At 41.9% G+C, this 20,662-nt stretch overlaps 1 protein-coding gene across 1 annotated transcript in view; it reads left to right on the forward strand.

Moving 5' to 3' along the window:
- Positions 1 to 20,650, forward strand: part of LOC128684662 (uncharacterized) — a 180,293-nt gene extending 159,643 nt beyond the window's left edge. Inside the window, exon 6 of the mRNA XM_070080407.1 lies at positions 19,376 to 20,650. Within this exon, the coding sequence (XP_069936508.1) occupies positions 19,376 to 19,990 (615 nt within the window). The 3' untranslated portion in view covers positions 19,991 to 20,650. The remainder of the gene's footprint in view (positions 1 to 19,375) is intronic.
- The last annotated feature ends 12 nt before the right edge of the window (positions 20,651 to 20,662 follow it).

Here is a 20,662-nt window from a genome sequence, read left to right on the forward strand (position 1 = left end):
CAATAGTGCTTCAGGATTACAACTGGTAGGCTACTAACTAGAGAAATTAAAATCTAATAAATTTATTAAGTTTAGAGGTATATTATCAAATTAAATTAAATTAAATTAATCACAGTAATCAAAATAATATCACTTCTCTCGAGTACAATATTATTGTGCTGAAAGCACATATCACATTTATAATTCTTAAGTACCGTCTGGTACATTAACATTTAATAAGAGGGGAATGTATGAGAGTATAGTTTTACCAACGCTCTTATATGGGTGTGAAGCGTGGGTGATGAATGTTGCAGCGAGGAGAAGGCTGGAGGCAGTGGAGATGTCATGTCTGAGGGCAATGTGTGGTGTGAATATAATGCAGAGAATTCGTAGTTTGGAAGTTAGGAGGAGGTGCGGGATTACCAAAACTGTTGTCCAGAGGGCTGAGGAAGGGTTGTTGAGGTGGTTCGGACATGTAGAGAGAATGGAGCGAAACAGAATGACTTCAAGAGTGTATCAGTCTGTAGTGGAAGGAAGGCGGGGTAGGGGTCGGCCTAGGAAGGGTTGGAGGGAGGGGGTAAAGGAGGTTTTGTGTGCGAGGGGCTTGGACTTCCAGCAGGCATGCGTGAGCGTGTTTGATAGGAGTGAATGGAGACAAATGGTTTTTAATACTTGACGTGCTGTTGGAGTGTGAGCAAAGTAACATTTATGAAGGGATTCAGGGAAACCGGCAGGCCGGACTTGAGTCCTGGAGATGGGAAGTACAGTGCCTGCACTCTGAAGGAGGGGTGTTAATGTTGCAGTTTAAAAACTGTAGTGTAAAGCACCCTTCTGGCAAGACAGTGATGGAGTGAATGATGGTGAAAGTTTTTCTTTTTCGGGCCACCCTGCCTTGGTGGGAATCGGCCGGTGTGATAATAATAAAAATACAAATATGTACAAGTGTGTATGTATGTAAGTGCTCTAAGTAGTTCGCTATGTCTCACAACACGACTAGACTTAAACAAGTGACTGACAAAGTCCTCAAATAAGCTAACTTCTTGATCAACTGGCAATCAGAACAGTCTGCTTGAACAATAAAAAGAATGCTAAGCCCAATAGCAATATAACAAGCAACTGCGACACAGAATCAGGAACAAGGAGATAATATAACGACACTAAGTAGGGACCATCAGCAGATCCTCCACAAAAGTCACACATCTGCCATACCACCGAATCTAAGTTCAGCATAATTAAATCCCCGACTGTGATAATACACAGATACCAGTACAAGTTAGGCCAGAAGCTACAGCTCAGGACCTGAGTTGCTCAGAGTGTCTAAGCGACACACAACCTCAGTACAACGTCGAAAATCACTAAGTCTATACAATGTTCTGTGAACGGAAACTACAAGAAAGCTAGAGACGGTCTTCCAACAAGGGCCTATAAGGGAGATTTAGGCACTTTGTCTGGAATATGTCCAACCACCCAGCGAGTCTAGACCAGACTGAATTCTTCAGGTGATTTGAGGACACCCCCCCCTCGATCACGTTATAGCACCGTGGACAGCTGCAGCTGAGAAACAGAAGCCGGCAGTCTAACGAGCAAAGAGCGATAATTACAGTAGTTAGACAATCAAGACTTGAACTGAGCACATATGTTACATCCTACCTAACCAAAGGAAGCTAAGTCAAATAACAATATAAAGCAATACATTTACGATTTAGCTATTATCACAAATACAAGCAATATAAAATTATATGAAAAGGTAATAATTATATATATACATAATAATCATTGCAACCCATTCAGGGGTTGCAACAGTCGAGTGATGTGGGTTACATCCTGGGTGTAAGTGGACTGCTGTGGGTCTCATCCTGGGTATTAGTGGACTGGTGTGAGTTGCATCCTGATTGTTAGTGGGCTGGTGTGGGTTGCATCCTGGGTGTTAGTGGACTGCTGTGGGTCATATCCTTGTATTAGTGGACTGGTGTGAGTTGCATCCTGGCTGTTAGCGGGCTGGTGTGTCTCACATCCTGGGTGTTAGTTGCCCTGTATTGGTCACATCCTGGGTGTTAGTGGGCTAGTGCGGGTTGCATCCTGAGTGTTAGCGGACTGGTGTGCGTTGCACCCTGGATGTTGGTGGGCTGGTGAGGGTTGCATCCTGTGTGTTAGTGGACTGCTGTGGGTTGCGTCCTGGGTGGTAGTCGACTGGTGTGGGTCGCGTCCTCGGTGTTGACTTTGTGGGTTGCATCCTGGGTGTTAGTGGACTGCTGTGGGATGCCTCCAGGCTATTAGTGGACTGCTGTGGGTCACATCCTGTCTGTTAGCAGACTGATGTTTGTCTCATCCTGGGTGTTAGTGGTCTTGTGTGATTTGCATCCTGGGTGTTAGTGAACTAGTGTGGGTTGCATCCTGGGTATAAGTGGACTTGTGTAGGTCACATACTGGGTGTTAGTAGACTGGTGTGCGACCCACACCAGTGTGTTAGTTGACTGGTGTGGGTCCCATCTTGGGTTTTAGTGGATTTGTGTGGTCGCATCCTGGGTGTTTATAGATTGGTGTGGGTAGCATCCTGGGTGTTAGTTGACTGCTGTTGGTCACATCCTGGGTGTTAGTTAACTGCTCTTGGTCGCATTCTGGATGTTAGGGGACTGTTGTGGGTTGCATCACCTGACTGTGGGTCAGGTAGGAGTTGATGACTGCCGATATGACATTTTCCATGGTATAGGTCCAGCTGCTCGGACAACTTATTTTCTAAATAGTGAAATCAGATGAAAGAAAAATGATCCTAATGGATGAACAATAGATTAACCCTTTCAGGGTCCGTCACGTAGATCTATGGCTTTTCGGTGAGTGTCCAAACCATAGATCTATGCCAAAATTCTAGCGCCGTCAAATTTAGCGCGAAAGCGCTCATAGGCCTACATGTGAGAGAATGGGTCTGCGCCGTGGGTGTGCACCATAAACAAAAATCTAGGCGCCTGCATAGCATTGTGGGAACGCCGGCTCATTCACCCTTGTTCACCATGCCTCGTCGCAAGTCAGCTCTCACTCCCCGGAAAATTGGGAGTCTTCTCTTCCTGTCTGATAGTTCTGACACTGATGGAAGTGGAAATGAAGACAAATTCTACGGCTTTGATAAGTTAGTGACCGAAAATAATGACCAGGTTATCAATAATAGTGCAGAAAACCCCGACGATCCTCGACCTTCTACCTCTGGTGTGGGCACTCGTGACTCATGGTCGGGTGTTCCTAAACGTAAGAGAAAACTAATATTTTCCCGTGGCCAGGCCTCTGACTTCAGTAATGACGATGATTCTGACGTGGATTGTGATTTTGTTGCGCTCGACGATCATTCGAGTAGTGATAGTGAGGAAACATATTCACCAGTGAAGCATCGGTATGTTCGCCGCCGTATGCGCTCGGGTAGTGTACCCTATGCTGTGCCCAGGGGATGGAGTACATCCCGGAGTACATCCCGGAGTACATCCCGGAGTACATCCCGTGGCCCTACACCCGTTTTAGGTAGTGATAGTGAGGATGATGTGGCTACACTTGGCATGGATGGGCCACAGGTATCAGTGGATGGTGTTAGTGGTGCTGGTGGTGGTAGTGGCATCGCCATGCATGACTCACTGTGCCACGCGGGGACCCACGCTGCTGACTCGTCAGTTCAAGGACAAAGTGGAGCGTCAGCCACCAGCCCGCCACAACCACAACCACCCGTACAACAAGCCTATGATGTCCAGTATCCACCAGCAAACCGTATCTGGGATTGGCAGCAAAATCCCAATTTTGTTCCCAGCCCTCACCACTTTGATGACTCTCAAAGTGGAATTCTACCTACCTGTCCCCTTGGAACCACGGCCAATGAACTGGAATTCTTTGAATTATTCTTTGAAAAGCCATTGATGGAAATTATTGCCAGGGAAAGTAATAAGTATTTTCAGTACACCATGGCAAATACGATCTTATCACCACAGTCAAGACTACACAGGTGGAAAGAGACGACTGTTGCAGAAATGTATTTGCTTTTTGCAACAATAATGCTTATGCCTCACGTCTATAAGCATAATATAAAAGCATACTGGTCCACAGATTGGCTAATTTGTACCCCATCCTTCAGTGAAATAATACCAGTGAACAGGTTTATCTTACTGTTACGTATGTTGCACTTCTCTGACAAAACCAGGCCTGACAGAAGTGACAGGTTATACAAGATTAGAAATGTTTTCATGTATCTCAAACAAAAGTTCAGGATATACTTTTATCCATTCAAGAATCTTGTAATTGACGAGTCTTTGATTTTGTTCAAAGGTAGACTGTCATTCAAGCAGTATATACCGAGCAAGAGGAACCGCTTTGGTATAAAATTGTTTGTACTCTGTGATTGTGACAGTGGCCTGGTGTTGGATATTGTTGTATACACAGGTAGTAAAACATTGAAAGATACCAAGATGTAATTGGGTATCTCAGGTGACGTAGTGAGAAACATGATGGCACCTTATCTTGGTAAGGGCCATACATTATATACCGATAACTGGTACACAAGCCCATTACTCAGTGATTTCATGCGAGTGAACAAGACAGATGTGTGTGGCACAGTGCGTTCTAATCGTAAACATATGCCCAGGCTCAACGCAGGTGTTCGTGGTGATGACGTGCAGGTGTTTACTGCCAATGACATCATGGCATTACGGTGGCATGACAAACGAGATGTCACATTGTTGACAACCATTCACCGTAATGAAATGCAAGACAATGTGTGGTGTGAATATAATGCAGAGAATTCGTAGTTTGGAAGTTAGGAGGAGGTGCGGGATTACCAAAACTGTTGTCCAGAGGGCTGAGGAAGGGTTGTTGAGGTGGTTCGGACATGTAGAGAGAATGGAGCGAAACAGAATAACTTCAAGAGTGTATCAGTCTGTAGTGGAAGGAAGGCGGGGTAGGGGTCGGCCTAGGAAGGGTTGGAGGGAGGGGGTAAAGGAGGTTTTGTGTGCGAGGGGCTTGGACTTCCAGCAGGCATGCGTGAGCGTGTTTGATAGGAGTGAATGGAGACAAATGGTTTTTAATACTTGACGTGCTGTTGGAGTGTGAGCAAAGTAACATTTATGAAGGGATTCAGGGAAACCGGCAGGCCGGACTTGAGTCCTGGAGATGGGAAGTACAGTGCCTGCACTCTGAAGGAGGGGTGTTAATGTTGCAGTTTAAAAACTGTAGTGTAAAGCACCCTTCTGGCAAGACAGTGATGGAGTGAATGAAGGTGAAAGTTTTTCTTTTTCGGGCCACCCTGCCTTGGTGGGAATCGGCCAGTGTGTTAATAATAAAAAATGATAGAACATTAGTATTATACAATATTTGTGCATGTTTATTGTAATAAACAACAGTGGTAAACAATAATATGATAATAACTTTAGTGCGGTTATTGTGTTCAATACAGTGAGTATATATATATCAATTATATACAGTATTGGTCTCTCAGGCCCCAAATGTTAGTAGGAATAGAAAAAAATTGGAAAAGAAAAGAAAAAACAACTAAAACAACAAAATAATATAATACGCGTATGTGGAATTCGTCGATGTTGCCGCCACCACATCATTTTCTATAAACTTCTTGGCACTGTATCTCGGTAAGTACTGATCAGATTCTAATTTTTTTTTGTTTTATTACCTTCACAAAAATATGCTCTTTAATTCTGTAAGAAAAATTTTTTTTTTTTTTTTCAAAATTTCTTGGACACTGGTGCGTGACTTCAGATTTTGGCCTTGGACCCTGAAAGGGTTAAAACATCTGAATGGTCAAAAGAGAGGCATATACAGGCAAATCAAAAGATAATAGGGACAATTAAGAAATCAATATAATCAGTGAAAAAGAGAAATAAAAAAAGGAATAAGAAAAGCAAAAAGAGATTATGAGGTTAGAGTTGCAAGAGAATCAAAGATTAACCCAAAAGAACTCTTTCATGTATACAGAAGTAAGATAAGGGACAAGATAGGTCCACTCGAAAGTTACTCGGGTCAGCTCACGAACAGTGATAAGAAAATTTGTAGAATTTTTAACACATTCTTCCTCTCAGTTTGTACAGAGGAAGATACTAGCAGTATTCCAGAAATAATAAATTATGTCGAACAGGATGATAATAACCTATGCATGATTATGGTCACAAGTGACATTGTCCTAAGGCAATTAGATAAATTAAAACCTAACAAATGCCCAGGCCCTGTTAAACTGAACGCAAGGGTTTTAAAGGAATGTAAAGAGGAGCTTGGCAAACCATACCCCCGGCCGGGATTGAACCCGCGGTCATAGAGTCTCAAAACTCCAGCCCGTCGCGTTAGCCACTAGAGTTTTGAGACTCTATGACCGTGGGTTCAATCCCGGCCGGGGGTATGGTTTGTTTGCAATCGTGTCATTACGATTTCTTAAGTCAGCTTGGCAAACCTTTGGCCAATCTTTTCAACATATCACTACAAACTGGCGTGGTGCCAGATAAGTGGAAAATGGCATATATGATAACTATTTTTGAAGCAGGTGACATGTCCTTAGCTTCGAACTATAGACCAATACGCCTAACCTCCATTGTGGGAAAATTTATGAAATCAATAATTGCCGAGGCAGTTCATAGCCATCTTGAAAAGCATAAATTAATCAAAAAATCTCATTATGATTTTACAAAGGGGTATTCCTGCCTCACGAATTTATTATCTATTTTCACTAAGGTATTTGAGGCGACTAAAATGCCAGAAGCAATGGGCTAGTAACCCCTTCTCCTGTAAACATTTACTAAAAGAGAGAAGAAGAAAAACTTTATAAAACTGGGATGCTTGAATGTGCGTGGATGTAGTGTGGATGACAAGAAACAGATGATTGCTGATGTTTTTTTTTTTCTTCAACAAGTCGGCCGTCTCCCACCGAGGCAGGGTGACCCAAAAAAGAAAGAAAATCCCCAAAAAGAAAATACTCTCATCATCATTCAACACTCCCACCACACTCGCACATTATCACTGTTTTTGCAGAGGTGCTCAGAATACAACAGTTTAGAAGCATACACATATAAAGATACGCAACATATCCCTCCAAACTTCCAATATCCCAAACCCCTCCTTTAAAGTGCAGGCATTGTACTTCCCATTTCCAGGACTCAAGTCCGACTATATGAAAATAACTGGTTTCCCTGAATCCCTTCACTAAATATTACCCTGCTCACACTCCAACAGATCGTCAGGTCCCAAGTACCATTTGTTTCCATTCACTCCTATCTAACATGCTCACGCACGCTTGCTGGAAGTCCAAGCCCCTTGCCCACAAAACCTCCTTTACCCCCTCTCTCCAACCCTTTCGAGGACGACCCCTACCCTGCCTTCCTTCCCCTATAGATTTATATGCTTTCCATGTCATTCTACTTTGATCCATTCTCTCTAAATGACCAAACCACCTCAACAACCCCTCTTCTGCCCTCTGACTAATACTTTTATTAACTCCACACCTTTTCCTAATTTCCACACTCCAAATTTTCTGCATAATATTTACACCACACATTGCCCTTAAACAGGACATCTCCACTGCCTCCAACTGTCTCCTCCCTGCTGCATTTACCACCCAAGCTTCACACCCATATAAGAGTGTTGGTACTACTATACTTTCATACATTCCCTTCTTTGCCTCCATAGATAACGTTTTTTGACTCCACATATACCTCAACACACCACTCACCTTTTTTCCCTCATCAATTCTATGATTAACCTCATCCTTCATAAATCCATCTGCCGACACATCAACTCCCAAGTATTTGAAAACATTCACTTCTTCCATACTCCTTCTGATGTTATGAATGAAAAAAAATTGGACGTCCTGGCCCTAAACGAAACCAAGCTGAAGGGGGTAGGGGAGTTTCTGTGGGGGGAAATAAATGGGATTAAATCTGGAGTATCTGAGAGAGTTAGAGCTAAGGAAGGGGTAGCAATAATGTTAAAGGATTAGTTATGGAAAGAGAAAAGAGAATATGAATGTGCAAATTCAAGGATTATGTGGATTAAAGTAAAGGTTGGATGCGAAAATTGGGTCATAATAAGCTTGTATGCACCTGGAGAAGAGAGGAATGTAGAGGAGAGAGATATATTTTGGGAGATGTTAAGAGAATGTATAGGAACCTTTGAACCAAATGAGAGAGTAATTGTGGTAGGGGACCTGAGTGCTAAAGTAGGAGAAGCTTTTAGAGAGGGTGTGGTATGTAAGTTTGGGGTGCCAGGTGTAAATGTTAATGGGAGCCCTTCGATTGAACTTTGTATAGAAAGGGGTTTAGTTATATTTTAAGAAAAAGAGGATTAATAAGTATACAAGATATGATGGAGGGCAAAATGACAGTAGTTTGTTGGATTATATATTGGTAGATAAAAGACTGTTGAGTAGACTTCAGGATGTACGTGTTTATAGAGGGGCCACAGATATATCAGATCACTTTTTAGTTGTAGCTACAATGAGAGTAAAAGGTAGATGGGATACAAGGAGAATAGAAGCATCAGGGAAGAGAGAAGTGAAGGTTTATAAACTAAAAGAGAGGCAGTTAGGGTAAGATATAAACAGCCATTGGAGGATAGATGGGCTAATGAGAGCATAGGCAATGGGATTGAAGAGGTATGGGGTAGGTTTAGAAATGTAGTGTTAGAGTGTTCAGCAGAAGTTTGTGGTTACAGGAAAGTGGGTGCGGGAGGGAAGAGGAGCGATTGGTGGAATGATGATGTAAAGAGAGTAGTAAGGGAGAAAAAGTTAGCATATGAGAAGTTTTTACAAAGTAGAAGTGATGCAAGGAGGGAAGAGTATATGGAGAAAAAGAGAGAGGTTAAGAGAGTGGTGAAGCAATGTAAAAAGAGAGCAAATGAGAGAGTGGGTGAGATGTTATCAACAAATTTTGTTGAAAATAAGAAAAAATTTTTGGAGTGAGATTAACAAGCTAAGGAAGCCTAGAGAACAAATGGATTTGTCAGTTAAAAATAGGAGAGGAGAGTTATTAAATGGAGACTTAGAGGTATTGGGAAGATGGAGGGAATATTTTGAGGAATTGTTAAATGTTGATGAAGATAGGGAAGCTGTGATTTCATGTATAGGGCAAGGAGGAATAACATCTTGTAGGAGTGAGGAAGAGCCAGTTGTGAGTGTGTGGGAATTTCGTGAGGCAGTATGTAAAATGAAAGTGGGTAAGGCAGCTGGGATTGATGGGATAAAGACAGAAATGTTAAAAGCAGGTGGAGATATAGTTTTAGAGTGGTTGGTGCTATTATTTAATAAATGTATGGAAGAGGGTAAGGTACCTAGGGATTAGCAGAGAGCATGCATAGTTTCTTTGTATAAAGGCAAAGGGGACAAAAGAGAGTGGAAAAACTATAGGGGATAAGTTTGTTGAGTATACCTGATAAAGTGTATGGTAGAGTTATTATTGAAAGAATTAAGAGTAAGATGGAGAATAGGATAGCAGATGAACAAGGAGGCTTTAGGAAAGGTAGGGGGTGTGTGAACCAGGTGTTTACAGTGAAACATATAAGTGAACAGTATTTAGATAAGGCTAAAGAGGTTTTTGTGGCATTTATGGATTTGGGAAAGGCGTATGACAGGGCGGATAGGGGGGCAATGTGGCAGATGTTGCAAGTGTATGGTATAGGAGGTAGGTTACTGAAAGCAGTGAAGGGTTTTTACGAGGATAGTGAGGCTCAAGTTAGAGTATGTAGGAAAGAGGGAGATTATTTCCCAGTAAAAGTAGGCCTTAGACAAGGATGTGTGATGTCACCATGGTTGTTCAATATATTTATAGATGGGGTTGTAAGAGAAGTAAATGCGAGGGTCTTGGCAAGAGGCGTAGAGTTAAAAGATAAAGAATCGCATATAAAGTGGGAGTTGTCACAGTTGCTCTTTGCTGATGACACTGTGCTCTTGGGTGATTCTTAAGAGAAGTTGCAGAGGTTGGTGGATGAATTTGGTAGGGTATGTAAAAGAAGAAAATTGAAAGAGAATACAGGAAAGAGTAAGGTTATGAGGATAACAAAAAGATTAGGTGATGAATGATTGGATATCAGATTGGAGGGAGAGAGTATGGAGGAGGTGAATGTATTCAAATATTAGGGAGTGGACATGTCAGTGGATGGGTCTATGAAAGATGAGGTGAATCATAGAATTGATGAGGGGAAAAGGGTGAGCGGTGCACTTAGGAGTCTGTGGAGACAAAGAACTTTGCCCTTGGATGCAAAGAGGGGAATGTATGAGAGTATAGTTTTACCAACACTCTTATATGTAGGGTGTGAAGCATGGGTGATGAATGTTGCAGCGAGGAGAAGGCTAGAGGCAGTGGAGATATCATGTTTGAGGGCAATGTGTGGTGTGAATATAATGCAGAGAATTCGTAGTTTGGAATTTAGGAGGAGGTGCGGGATTGCCAAAACTGTTGTCCAGAGGGCTGAGGAAGGGTTGTTGAGGTTGTTTGGGAATGTAGAGAGAATGGAGCGAAACAGAATGACTTCAAGAGTGTATCAGTCTGTAGTGGAAGGAAGGCGGGGTAGGGGTCGGCCTAGGAAAGGTTGAAGGGAGGGGGTAAAGGAGGTTTTGTGTTAGGGGCTTGGACTTCCAGCGTGCAAGCATGAGGGTGTTTGATGGGAGTGAATGGAGACAAATGGTTTTTAACACTTGACGTGCTGTTGGAGTGTGAGCAAAGTAACATTTATAAAGGGATTCAGGGAAACCGGCAGGCCAGACTTGAGTCCTTGAGATGGGAAGTACAGTGCCTGCACTCTGAAGGAGGGGTGTTAATGTTGCAGTTTAAAAACTGTAGTGCAAAGCACCCTTCTGACAAGACAGTGATGGAGTGAATGATGGTGAAAGTTTTTCTTTTTCGGGCCACCCTGCCTTGGTGGGAATCGGCCAGTGTGTTAATAAAACAAAATAAAAATAATCTGAGGAGGTAGCTCGTGGTAATAAATATGATATTGTGTATATGGACTTCAGTAAGTCTTTTGACAGAGTGCCACATCAGAGACTATTGAGGAAAAGTAAGGCACATGTAATAGGAGGAGAAATTTTTTCTTGGATAGAGGCATGGTTAAGAAATAGGCAGCAGGGAGTTTACATAAATTGGGAGAAGTCAATGTGGGGAAGTGTCATGAGCAGTGTTGCACAGGCGTCAGTGTTGACCCCCTGTTGTTCACAATCTGCATAAACGACATAGATGAGTGCATAAAGAGCGACATAAGCAAGTTTGCAAATGACACCAAAATAGGCCGTTGAATTCATTCTGACGAGGACATTAGAGCACTCCAGGAAGATTTGAATTGACTGATGAAGTGGTCAGAGAAGTGGCAGTTGCAATTTAATATAGACAAACACAAAGTTCTAAACATTGGACAGGAAAATAACCATGCCTCATATAAACTAAATGATGTAGATATTAATACAACTGACTGCAAAAAGGATTTGGGATTTCTGGTTAGCAGTAATCTGAAACCATGACAAGAGTGCACAAGTGTTTGCAATAACGCTAACAGAATCCTTGGCTTCATATTAAGATATATAAACAATAGAAGTCCTCAGGTTATTCTTCAACTCTATATATCCTTGGTTAGGCCTCATTTAGATTGTGATGCACCTTTTTGGTCACTGTATTACAGAATGGATTTAAATGTTCTGGAAAACATACAAAAGACGATGACAAAGTTGTTCCTATGTAACAGAAATCTTCCCTGTGAGGATAGACTGAAGGCCCCGAATCTGCACTCTCTAGAAAGGCATAGAATTAGGGAGGATATGATTGAGGTGTATGACTGGAAGACAGGAATAAATAAAGGGGAAGCAATTAGCATGCTGAAAATATCTAGCCTAGACAGGACTCGCAGCAATGGTTTTAACCCTTTCAGGGTCGACAGGCCTTCTCAGAGACTTGTTCTCAGGGTCAGCCAAATTTAAAAAAAAAAAATATTTTTTCTTATGAAAAGATAGAGAATCTTTTCCCGATCATAATGACACCAAAAGTATGAAATTTGATGAAAAACTTACAGAATTATGCTCTCGTGAAGTTAGCGGTTTCGGCGATGTTTACGCATCAGCAATTTTACCCATTTTGAGCCCTATTTTCGGCCAATTCCAGTGTACTTGTCAACAAAAATCATAACTATTTTGCTAGAACTCCATTTTTTCTATCGAATGAGTACAAGAAACCACCCATTTACTGATTTCAACTATCCAATACAGTGGTCAAAATTTAGCAATTTTGCTAATTTCGCACAAATTTCAAAAGACGCTAATTTCCGAATAGGGTCCAGAATAAACAACAATGACATTCCTGGCACTAAAATAACATTTCCTCTGTTCATTATTCATGTCCCCATGCCCCTCTTACATTCTTTTGCTTTCCACTTTGAATTTTTATTCTCAAAAAAAAAAAATAGAAGATTTACCGTAATGCAGACTACTGCATTAGTGTAGAAATGGTATAATATCAGTGCACTTTTGAAAGAATATTAGACTCACCAGTTGATGTGTATTGGACGCATAGCATAATTTGTTTACTTTTGAAATTTGGTAAAAATCAAACATTTCTGCTAATTTGAGCTCAATTTCAAGGTACTTTTCTTTGTAAAACCAGTCAAAATCATCTCAATTTCTGTAATATGTCTTACATTCTATGCAATGAGACCAGGAAAACTAGAATACAACAATGAATACCATATGAAAATACAGTGCAAAGTCGCTGTTTTAATCCAAAAACATGATCAAAGTTTTTTTTTTCTCATTACGCACTGTGTGCTGCAGGATTTTTTTTTTATACTGCACACACTGACCACATAGACCCATTCTTTCATATGTAGGCCTACCAGCTTTCTCTCACTAGATTTGAGGGCGCTAGAATTTAGGTGTACTAATACGTCAAAAACCTTGGTGCGTAAACCATACTAGAACGGCCGAAACCCTGAAAGGGTTAAGTTGGAAAAATTCAGATTCAGGAAGGATATAGGAAAGCACTGGTTTGGTAATAGAGTTGTGGATGAGTGGAACAAACTCCCAAGTTTTCTCATACAAGCTAAGATTCATAAGTGAGTGGATGTGGGTGGGTCTCAGTTAGAGCTGATTAGCTTGTGCTACTAGGTCTATTGACGTGTTCCTTCCTTACATGAATGTGACTTGACCTGACTAGGTTGGGGCATTGGCTTAAGCCAGTAGGAGACTTGGACCTGCCTCACATGGGCCAGTAGGCCTGCTGCAGTGTTCCTTCTTTCTTATGTTCTTATGTTAGTTGACTGGTGTGGGTTGCATCCTGGGTGTTAGTTGTCTGGTGTTGGTCATATCCTGGTTGTTAGTGGACTGCTGTGGGTCACATCCTGGGTGCTAGTTGGCTTCTGTGAGTCGCATCTTCGGTGTTACTTGATTGGTGTTGGTCACATCCTGGGTGCTAGTCAACTGGTGTGGATTGCATCCTGGGTGTTAGTTGACTGGTGTGGGTTGCATCCTAGATGTTAGTAGACTGGTGTGGGTCACATCCTGGGTATTAGTGGACTTTTGTGGGTTGCATCTTGGGTGTTAGTTGACTGGTGTGGCTCGCATCCTGGGTGTTGGTTGACTGGTGTGGGTTGCATCCTGGGTATTAGCGACTGGTGTGGGTCACATCCTGGGTGTTATTCGATTGGTGTGGGTCGCATCCTGGGTGTTAGTTGACTGGTGTGGGCGCATCCTGGGTGTTAGTTGACTGGTGTGGGTTACATCCTGGGTGTTGGTGGACTGGTGTGGGTCACATCCTGGGTGTTAGTCGAATGGTGTGGGTTGCATTTTTGGTTTTAGTGGATTTGTGTGGATTGCATTCTGGGCATTAGTTGACTGGTGCAGGTTGCATCCTGGGTGTTAGTGGACAGGTCTGTGTCGCATCCTGGATATTGGAGGACCAGTGAGGGTTGCATCCTGGGTGTTGACTGGTGTGGCTCGCATCCTGGTTGTTAGTTGACTGGTGTGGGTTGCATCCTGTGTGTTAGTTGACTGGCGTGGGTCACATCCTGGGTGTTAGTTGACTGATGCGGGTTTCATCCTGAGTGTTAGTGGACTGTTGTAGGTCGCATCCTGGGTGTTAGTGAACTGGTTTGGGTTACATCCTGGGTGATAGTGGACTTGTGTGGGTCACATCATGGGTGTTAGTCTACTGGTGTGGGTTACATCAAGAGTGTGAGTGTACTGTTGTGGGTCAGATCCTGGGTGTTAGTGTACTGGAGTGGATCATATCCTGGGTGTTATTGGTCTGGTGTGGGTCACATCCTGGGTGTTAGTGCACTGATGTGCATGTATCCTGGGTATTAGTAGACTGGTGTGGGTCACATCCTGGGTGTTATTGGACTTGTGTGGGTCAGATCCTGGGTGTTAGTGGGCTAGAGTGGGTTGCATCCTGGTTGTTAGTGGTCTTGTGTAGGTTGCATCCTGGGTGTTAGTTGACTGCTCCTGGTTGCATCCTGGTTGTCAGTGGACTAGTGTGGGTCGCATCCTGGGTGTTAGTTGACTGCTGCTGGTCGCATCCTGGTTGTTAGTGGACTGTTGTGGGTTGCATCACCTGACTGTGGGTAGGTGGTGATGACTGCTGATGTGACGTTTTCCCGGGCATAGCTCCAGCTGCTCTGACAACTTATTTTCTAAATAGGGAAATCAGATCAAAGAAAAATAATCCTAACTGGATGAACAATAGATTAAAATGTCTCAGTGGTCAAAAGAGAGGCATATACAGGCAAATCAAAAGAGGAGAGGGACAATTAAGTAATCAATATATTCAGTTAAAAAGAGAAATAAAAAAAGGGAAAAAGAAAAGCAAAAAAGAGATTATGAGGTTAAAGTTGCAAGAGAATCGAAGACTAACCCAAAAAGATTCTTATAGTTATACAGAAGTAAGATCAGGGACAAGATAGGCCCACTCAAAAGTTACTCGGGTCAGCTCACAGACAGTGATAAGGAAATGTGTAGAATTTTTAACACATACTTCCTCTCAGTTTTTACACAGGGAGATACTAGCAGTTTTCCAGAAATAATTAATTATGTGAACAGGACGATAATAAACTATGCATGATTAGGGTCACAAGTAACATGGTCCTTAGGCAAATAGATAAATTAAAACCTAACAAATGCCCAGGCCCTGTTAAACTGTACACAAAGGTTTTAAAGGAATGTAAAGAGGAGCTTAGCAAACCTCTGGCTAATCTTTTTAACATATCACTGCAAACTGACATGGTGCCAAATAAGTGGAAAATGGGAAATGTGATACCTGTTTTCAAAGCAGGTAATAGGTCCTTAGCTTCGAACTGTAGACCAATACACCTAACTTCCTTAGTGGGAGAATTTATGGAATCAGTAATTGCCTAGGCAGTTCATAGCCATCTTGAAAAGCATAAATTAATCAACAAATCTCAGCATGGTTTTACAAAGGGGTGTTCCTGCCTTACGAATTTATTAACTATTTTCACTAAGGTATAAGATTAGGTAGATCATGGTAATAAATATGATATTGTGTATATGGACTTCAGTAAGGCTTTTGACAGGCTCCCACATCAGAGACTATTGAGGAAAATTAAGGAACATGGAATAGGAAGAGAAATTTTTTCTTGGATAGAGGCATGGTTAACAAATAGGCAACAGAGAGTTTGCATAAATGGGGAGAAGTCAGGGTGGGGAAGTGTCATGAGCGGTGTTCCACAGGGGTCAGTGTTGGGCCCCCTGTTGTTCACAATCTACATAAACGACATAGATGAGGGCATATAGAGCAACATAAGCAAGTTTGCCGATGACACCAAAATAGGCCATCGAATTCATTCTGACGAGGACATTAGAGCACTCCAGGAACATTTTAATAAACTGATGCAGTGGTTGGAGATGTAGCAGTTGCAGTTTAATATAGACAAATGCAAAGTTCTAAACATTGGACAGGAAAATAACCATGCCACTTATAAAGTAAATAATGTAGATCTTAATACAAGGATTTGGGATTTCTGGTTAGCAGTATTCTGAAACCAAGACAACAGTGCATAAGCATTCGCAATAAAGCTAACAGAATCCTCAGCTTCATATTGAGGTACATAAATAATAGGAATCCTCAGGTTATTCTTCAACTCTATATATCCTTGGTTAGGCCTGATTTAGATTGTGGTGCACAGTTTTGGTCACTGTACTGCAGAATGGATTTAAATGCTCTGGAAAATGTAAAAAAGATGATGACAAAGTTGATCCCATGTATCAGAAATCTTCCCTATGAGGATAGACTGAGGCCCTGAATCTGCACTCTCTAGAAAGGCGTAGAATTAGGGGGGATATGATGGAGGTGTATGAATGGAGGTGAATGAAGGGGAAGCAAATAGCATGCTGAAAAATTCCAGCCAAGACAGGACTCGCAGCAATGGTTTCAAGTTGGAAAAATTCAGATTCAGGAAGGATATAGGAAAAAAGCACTGGTTTGGTAATAGAGTTGTGGATGAGTGGAACAAACTCCCAAGTACCGTCATACATACTAACATGTTGTGTAGTTTTAAAAATAGGTTAGTTAGATACATTAGTGGGTGTGGGTGGGTGTGAGTTGGAGCTGATTAGCTTGTGCTGCTGGGTCTGGTGCTGTGTTCCTTCCTTAACAAAATGTCACTTGTCCTGACTAGGTTGGGGCATTGACTTAAGCTGGTAGGAGACTTGGACCTGTCTCACATGGGCCAGTAGGGCTGATTCAGTGTTCGTTCTTTCTTATGATCTTATGTTAGTTGACTGGTGTGGGTTGCATCCTGGGTGTTAGTTGTCTGGTGTTGGTCACTTCCTGGTTGTTAGTGATCTGTTGTGGGTCGCATCCTGGGTGTTAGTTGACTTCTGTGGGGCGCATCTTGGGTGTTAGTTGACTGGTGTGAGTCGCATCTTGGGTGATAGTGAACTGGTGTGGGTTGCATCCTTGGTATTACTGGACTGGTGTGTGTTGCATCCTGTGTGTTAGTTTACTGGTGTGGGTTGCATCTTGGGTGTTAGTGGACTTGTCTGGGTCGCATCCTGGGTATTAGTGGACTGGAGTGTGTTGCATCCTCAGTGTTAGTTGTCTGGTATGGCTCATATCCTGGGTGTTAGTTGACTGGTATGGGTCGCATCCTGGGTGTTAGTTGACTGGTGTGGGTTGCATCCTGGGTGTTAGTCGACTGGTGTGGGTCACATCCTGCGTGTTAGTGGACTGGTGTGGATTGCATCCTGGGTGTTAGTTGACTGGTGTGGCTCGCATCCTGGGCGTTAGTCGATTTGTGTGGGTCGCATCCTGGGTGTTAATTGACTGGTGTGGGTTGCATCCTGGGTGTTAGTCGACTGGTGTGGGTCACATCCTGCGTGTTAGTCGATTTGTGTGGGTTACATCCTGGGTGTTAGATGACTGGTGTGGTCACATCCTGGGTGTCAGTCGACTGGCGTGGGTCACATCCTGGGTTTTCGTCGACTGGTGTGGGTCACTTCCTGGGTGTTAGTGGACTAGTGTGAGTCGCATCCAGGGTGTTAGTGAACTGGTGTGAGTCGCATCCTGGGACAAAACTGACCTAATTTGCAGGAAATGCTCAGCATAACAAGTGACTTTGTATATAGTAGTATGTTATTCATGTTAGCTGTGGTCTGTATACATTGTACATGTACTCGTATACCTTGAATATGCACTTGTATACCTTGTACATGTATACATTGTACATTTACTTGTATACCTTGTACATGTACTTGTTTACCTTGTACATTTACTTGTGTACCTTTTACATGTACTTGTATACCTTGTACATGTACTTGTTTACCTTGTACATGTACTTGTATACCTTGTACATGTACTTACATACCTTGTACATATATTTGTATATGATCTAAGCAGTGGGTCACTTATTTAAAACATACTGGTCGGTGATTTGAGCTAACACATGAAGGATCTACTGGAAATTATCTACCCGAGTAATATGTGATTTGATTGATACAAAAGTATAACTTGCGTGTTGAAGAGCCGGTGACTGCTGGCACTCCTACAATGACGAACGGTCGCCCTCCACCCTTGTTTATCAATCGCTGTATCTAGCTTTTCTATTTTTTTTTTTTTTTTTTTTTTTTTATATAATGTATAATTATTGATTGTTTATAATAATAATAATAATAATAATAATAATAATAATAATAATAGCAATAATAATAGCAATAATAATAATAATAATAATGTTGATAATAATAATAATAATAATAATAATAGCAATAATAATAATAGCAATAATAATAATGATAATAATAATAATAATAATAATAATAATAATAGCAATAATAATAATAATAATAATAATGATAATAATAATAGCAATAATAATAATAATAATAATAATAATGATAGGTGATAATGAATTGATATTTTAATAAATGTATTACCTATTATAAATAATTATGAATTATTATTTATAGTAGGTAATACTACTACTACTACTACTTCTACTACTAATAATAATAATAATGTCAATAATAATTATAATAATATAAAAATAACGTACAGTGGTCCCTCGTTTTTCGTAATTAATCCGTTCCTGGAGGAGCTACTATAAACAAAATTTACAATTTGCGAATCAATTTTCCCCATAAGAAATAATGTAAATACAATTAATCCGTTTCTGACACTCAGAAGTATTAAAACAAAAATATTTTTTACATGAAATATACATGTAGTACATAAACAATACAATGGGAAATGATGAATGAAACATTAACATCATAACACTTACTTTTATTGGAGATTCTTCTTAGTGTATGGGAGACTGGAGGAGGAGAGAGATTGGATTGTTTACAGTTTGGAAGGGGAATCCCCTTCCAGCAACACCTCTGGTACCAATTGCTTCTCTGGGGTTGCTTCTCTTCTCTGTTTCTTAATGCCACTAGGACCACCTTGAGAGTCACTGGAGTCCTGTCTCGCAAAGTAACTGTGGAGAGAGCTCTGTTTCTGGCGTCTCTTTAACACTTCCCTAAAATGGTACAAGACTTTGTCACTGTACATATTTCTCACCTTCTTTACCACAGGCTTGGCACTAGGAGCTTTCTTTGGAGCCATGGTAGCTTATTTAGTACTTGCAAGCACTAAAATGAGTGGAATATTATGAAATATTTCGTAGGAGCACTTGAGGGGACCTTCACTCACTGGTAAACAATGCCAGACTGGCTGGGTAGGGAGGCCTCCCCAGCTCACACCGTGCGTAAGCGTCCTGGATGAACTACTATTCGCGAGTCAACCTATGAAAAGCGAGTCCATGTTTATACGAAAATACCCCTATGATTGGCGAAATTTATGATTGCCGAGAACTACGAAAAGCGAGGGACCACTGTAATATTATAATAATGATAATAATAATAATAAGTGAGATGTAGAGTGAGTGATGATGTTTGTTTGTGTAGGTGAGCGAGGTGTTGGAGACGCTGGATCACTCCTCCACTCTGGTATTTCTTGACCTGGCCTGGCCTGGATCACTGGCCCAGCCTGGATCACTGACCCAGCCTGGATCACTGCCCCAGCCTGGATCACTGCCCCAGCCTGGATCACTGACCCAGCCTGGATCACTGGCTGGATCAAACAGACTGCACATCCAGCTGAGTGGTAACACTACACTGACCAGACAGTTTGTGTTGTTGTGTACTGGACAACACTCAGGCTCCTCCTACCTCAACACTAAACTGTTGAAGGTGAGGAACAAGGGTGAACCATGGGAGCATGTGTATGGTGGAGACTACCAGTATAATAATGGTAAGGGAGGAGCAGCACTGTTGTCTCACCAGGATGATCACCAGTACCAGAAGTCAGGCAGTGCTGGTGCTGTGTGGTCACCATGGTGGCTGGGGAGTCACCAGAGTGCCCAGTTCATCATCATCACCAGGGACCTCCCAGATGGTCGCCAGTGGCCCCATGTCTTTGGTAAAGTTGTGAAGGGTCTGGATGTGGTGAGAGCAGCAGTAAACCACAGTGACATTACTGAGGTGACTGTGGTGGACTGTGGTGTTGTGTTGACACTCTAGTTCACCATACCATCACTACTGTGTCACCATCACTACTGTGGTGTTGTGTTGACACTCTAGTTCACTGTACCATCACTACTGTGTCACCATCACTACTGTGGTGTTGTGTTGACACTCTAGTTCACTGTACCATCACTACTGTGTCACCATCACTACTGTGGTGTTGTGTTGACACTCTAGTTCATTGTACCATCACTACTGTGTCATCATCACTATTGTGGTGTTGTGTTGACACTAGTTCACTGTACCATCACTACTGTGTCACCATCACTACTGTGGTGTTGTGTTGACACTCTAGTTCACTGTACCATCACTACTGTGTCACCATCACTACTGTGGTGTTGTGTTGACACTCTAGTTCACTGTACCATCACTACTGTGTCACCATCACTACTGTGGTGTTGTGTTGACACTCTAGTTCATTGTACCATCACTACTGTGTCATCATCACTATTGTGGTGTTGTGTTGACACTAGTTCACTGTACCATCACTACTGTGTCACCATCACTACTGTGGTGTTGTGTTGACACTCTAGTTCACTCTACCATCACTACTGTCTCACCATCATTACTGTGGTGTTGTGTTGACACTCTAGTTCACTCTACCATCACTACTGTGTCACCATCACTACTGTGGTGTTGTGTTGACACTCTAGTTCACTGTACCATCAC

The sequence above is a fragment of the Cherax quadricarinatus genome, unplaced genomic scaffold (genome assembly GCF_038502225.1).
Source record: "Cherax quadricarinatus isolate ZL_2023a unplaced genomic scaffold, ASM3850222v1 Contig411, whole genome shotgun sequence".
Lineage (NCBI taxonomy): Eukaryota > Metazoa > Arthropoda > Malacostraca > Decapoda > Parastacidae > Cherax > Cherax quadricarinatus.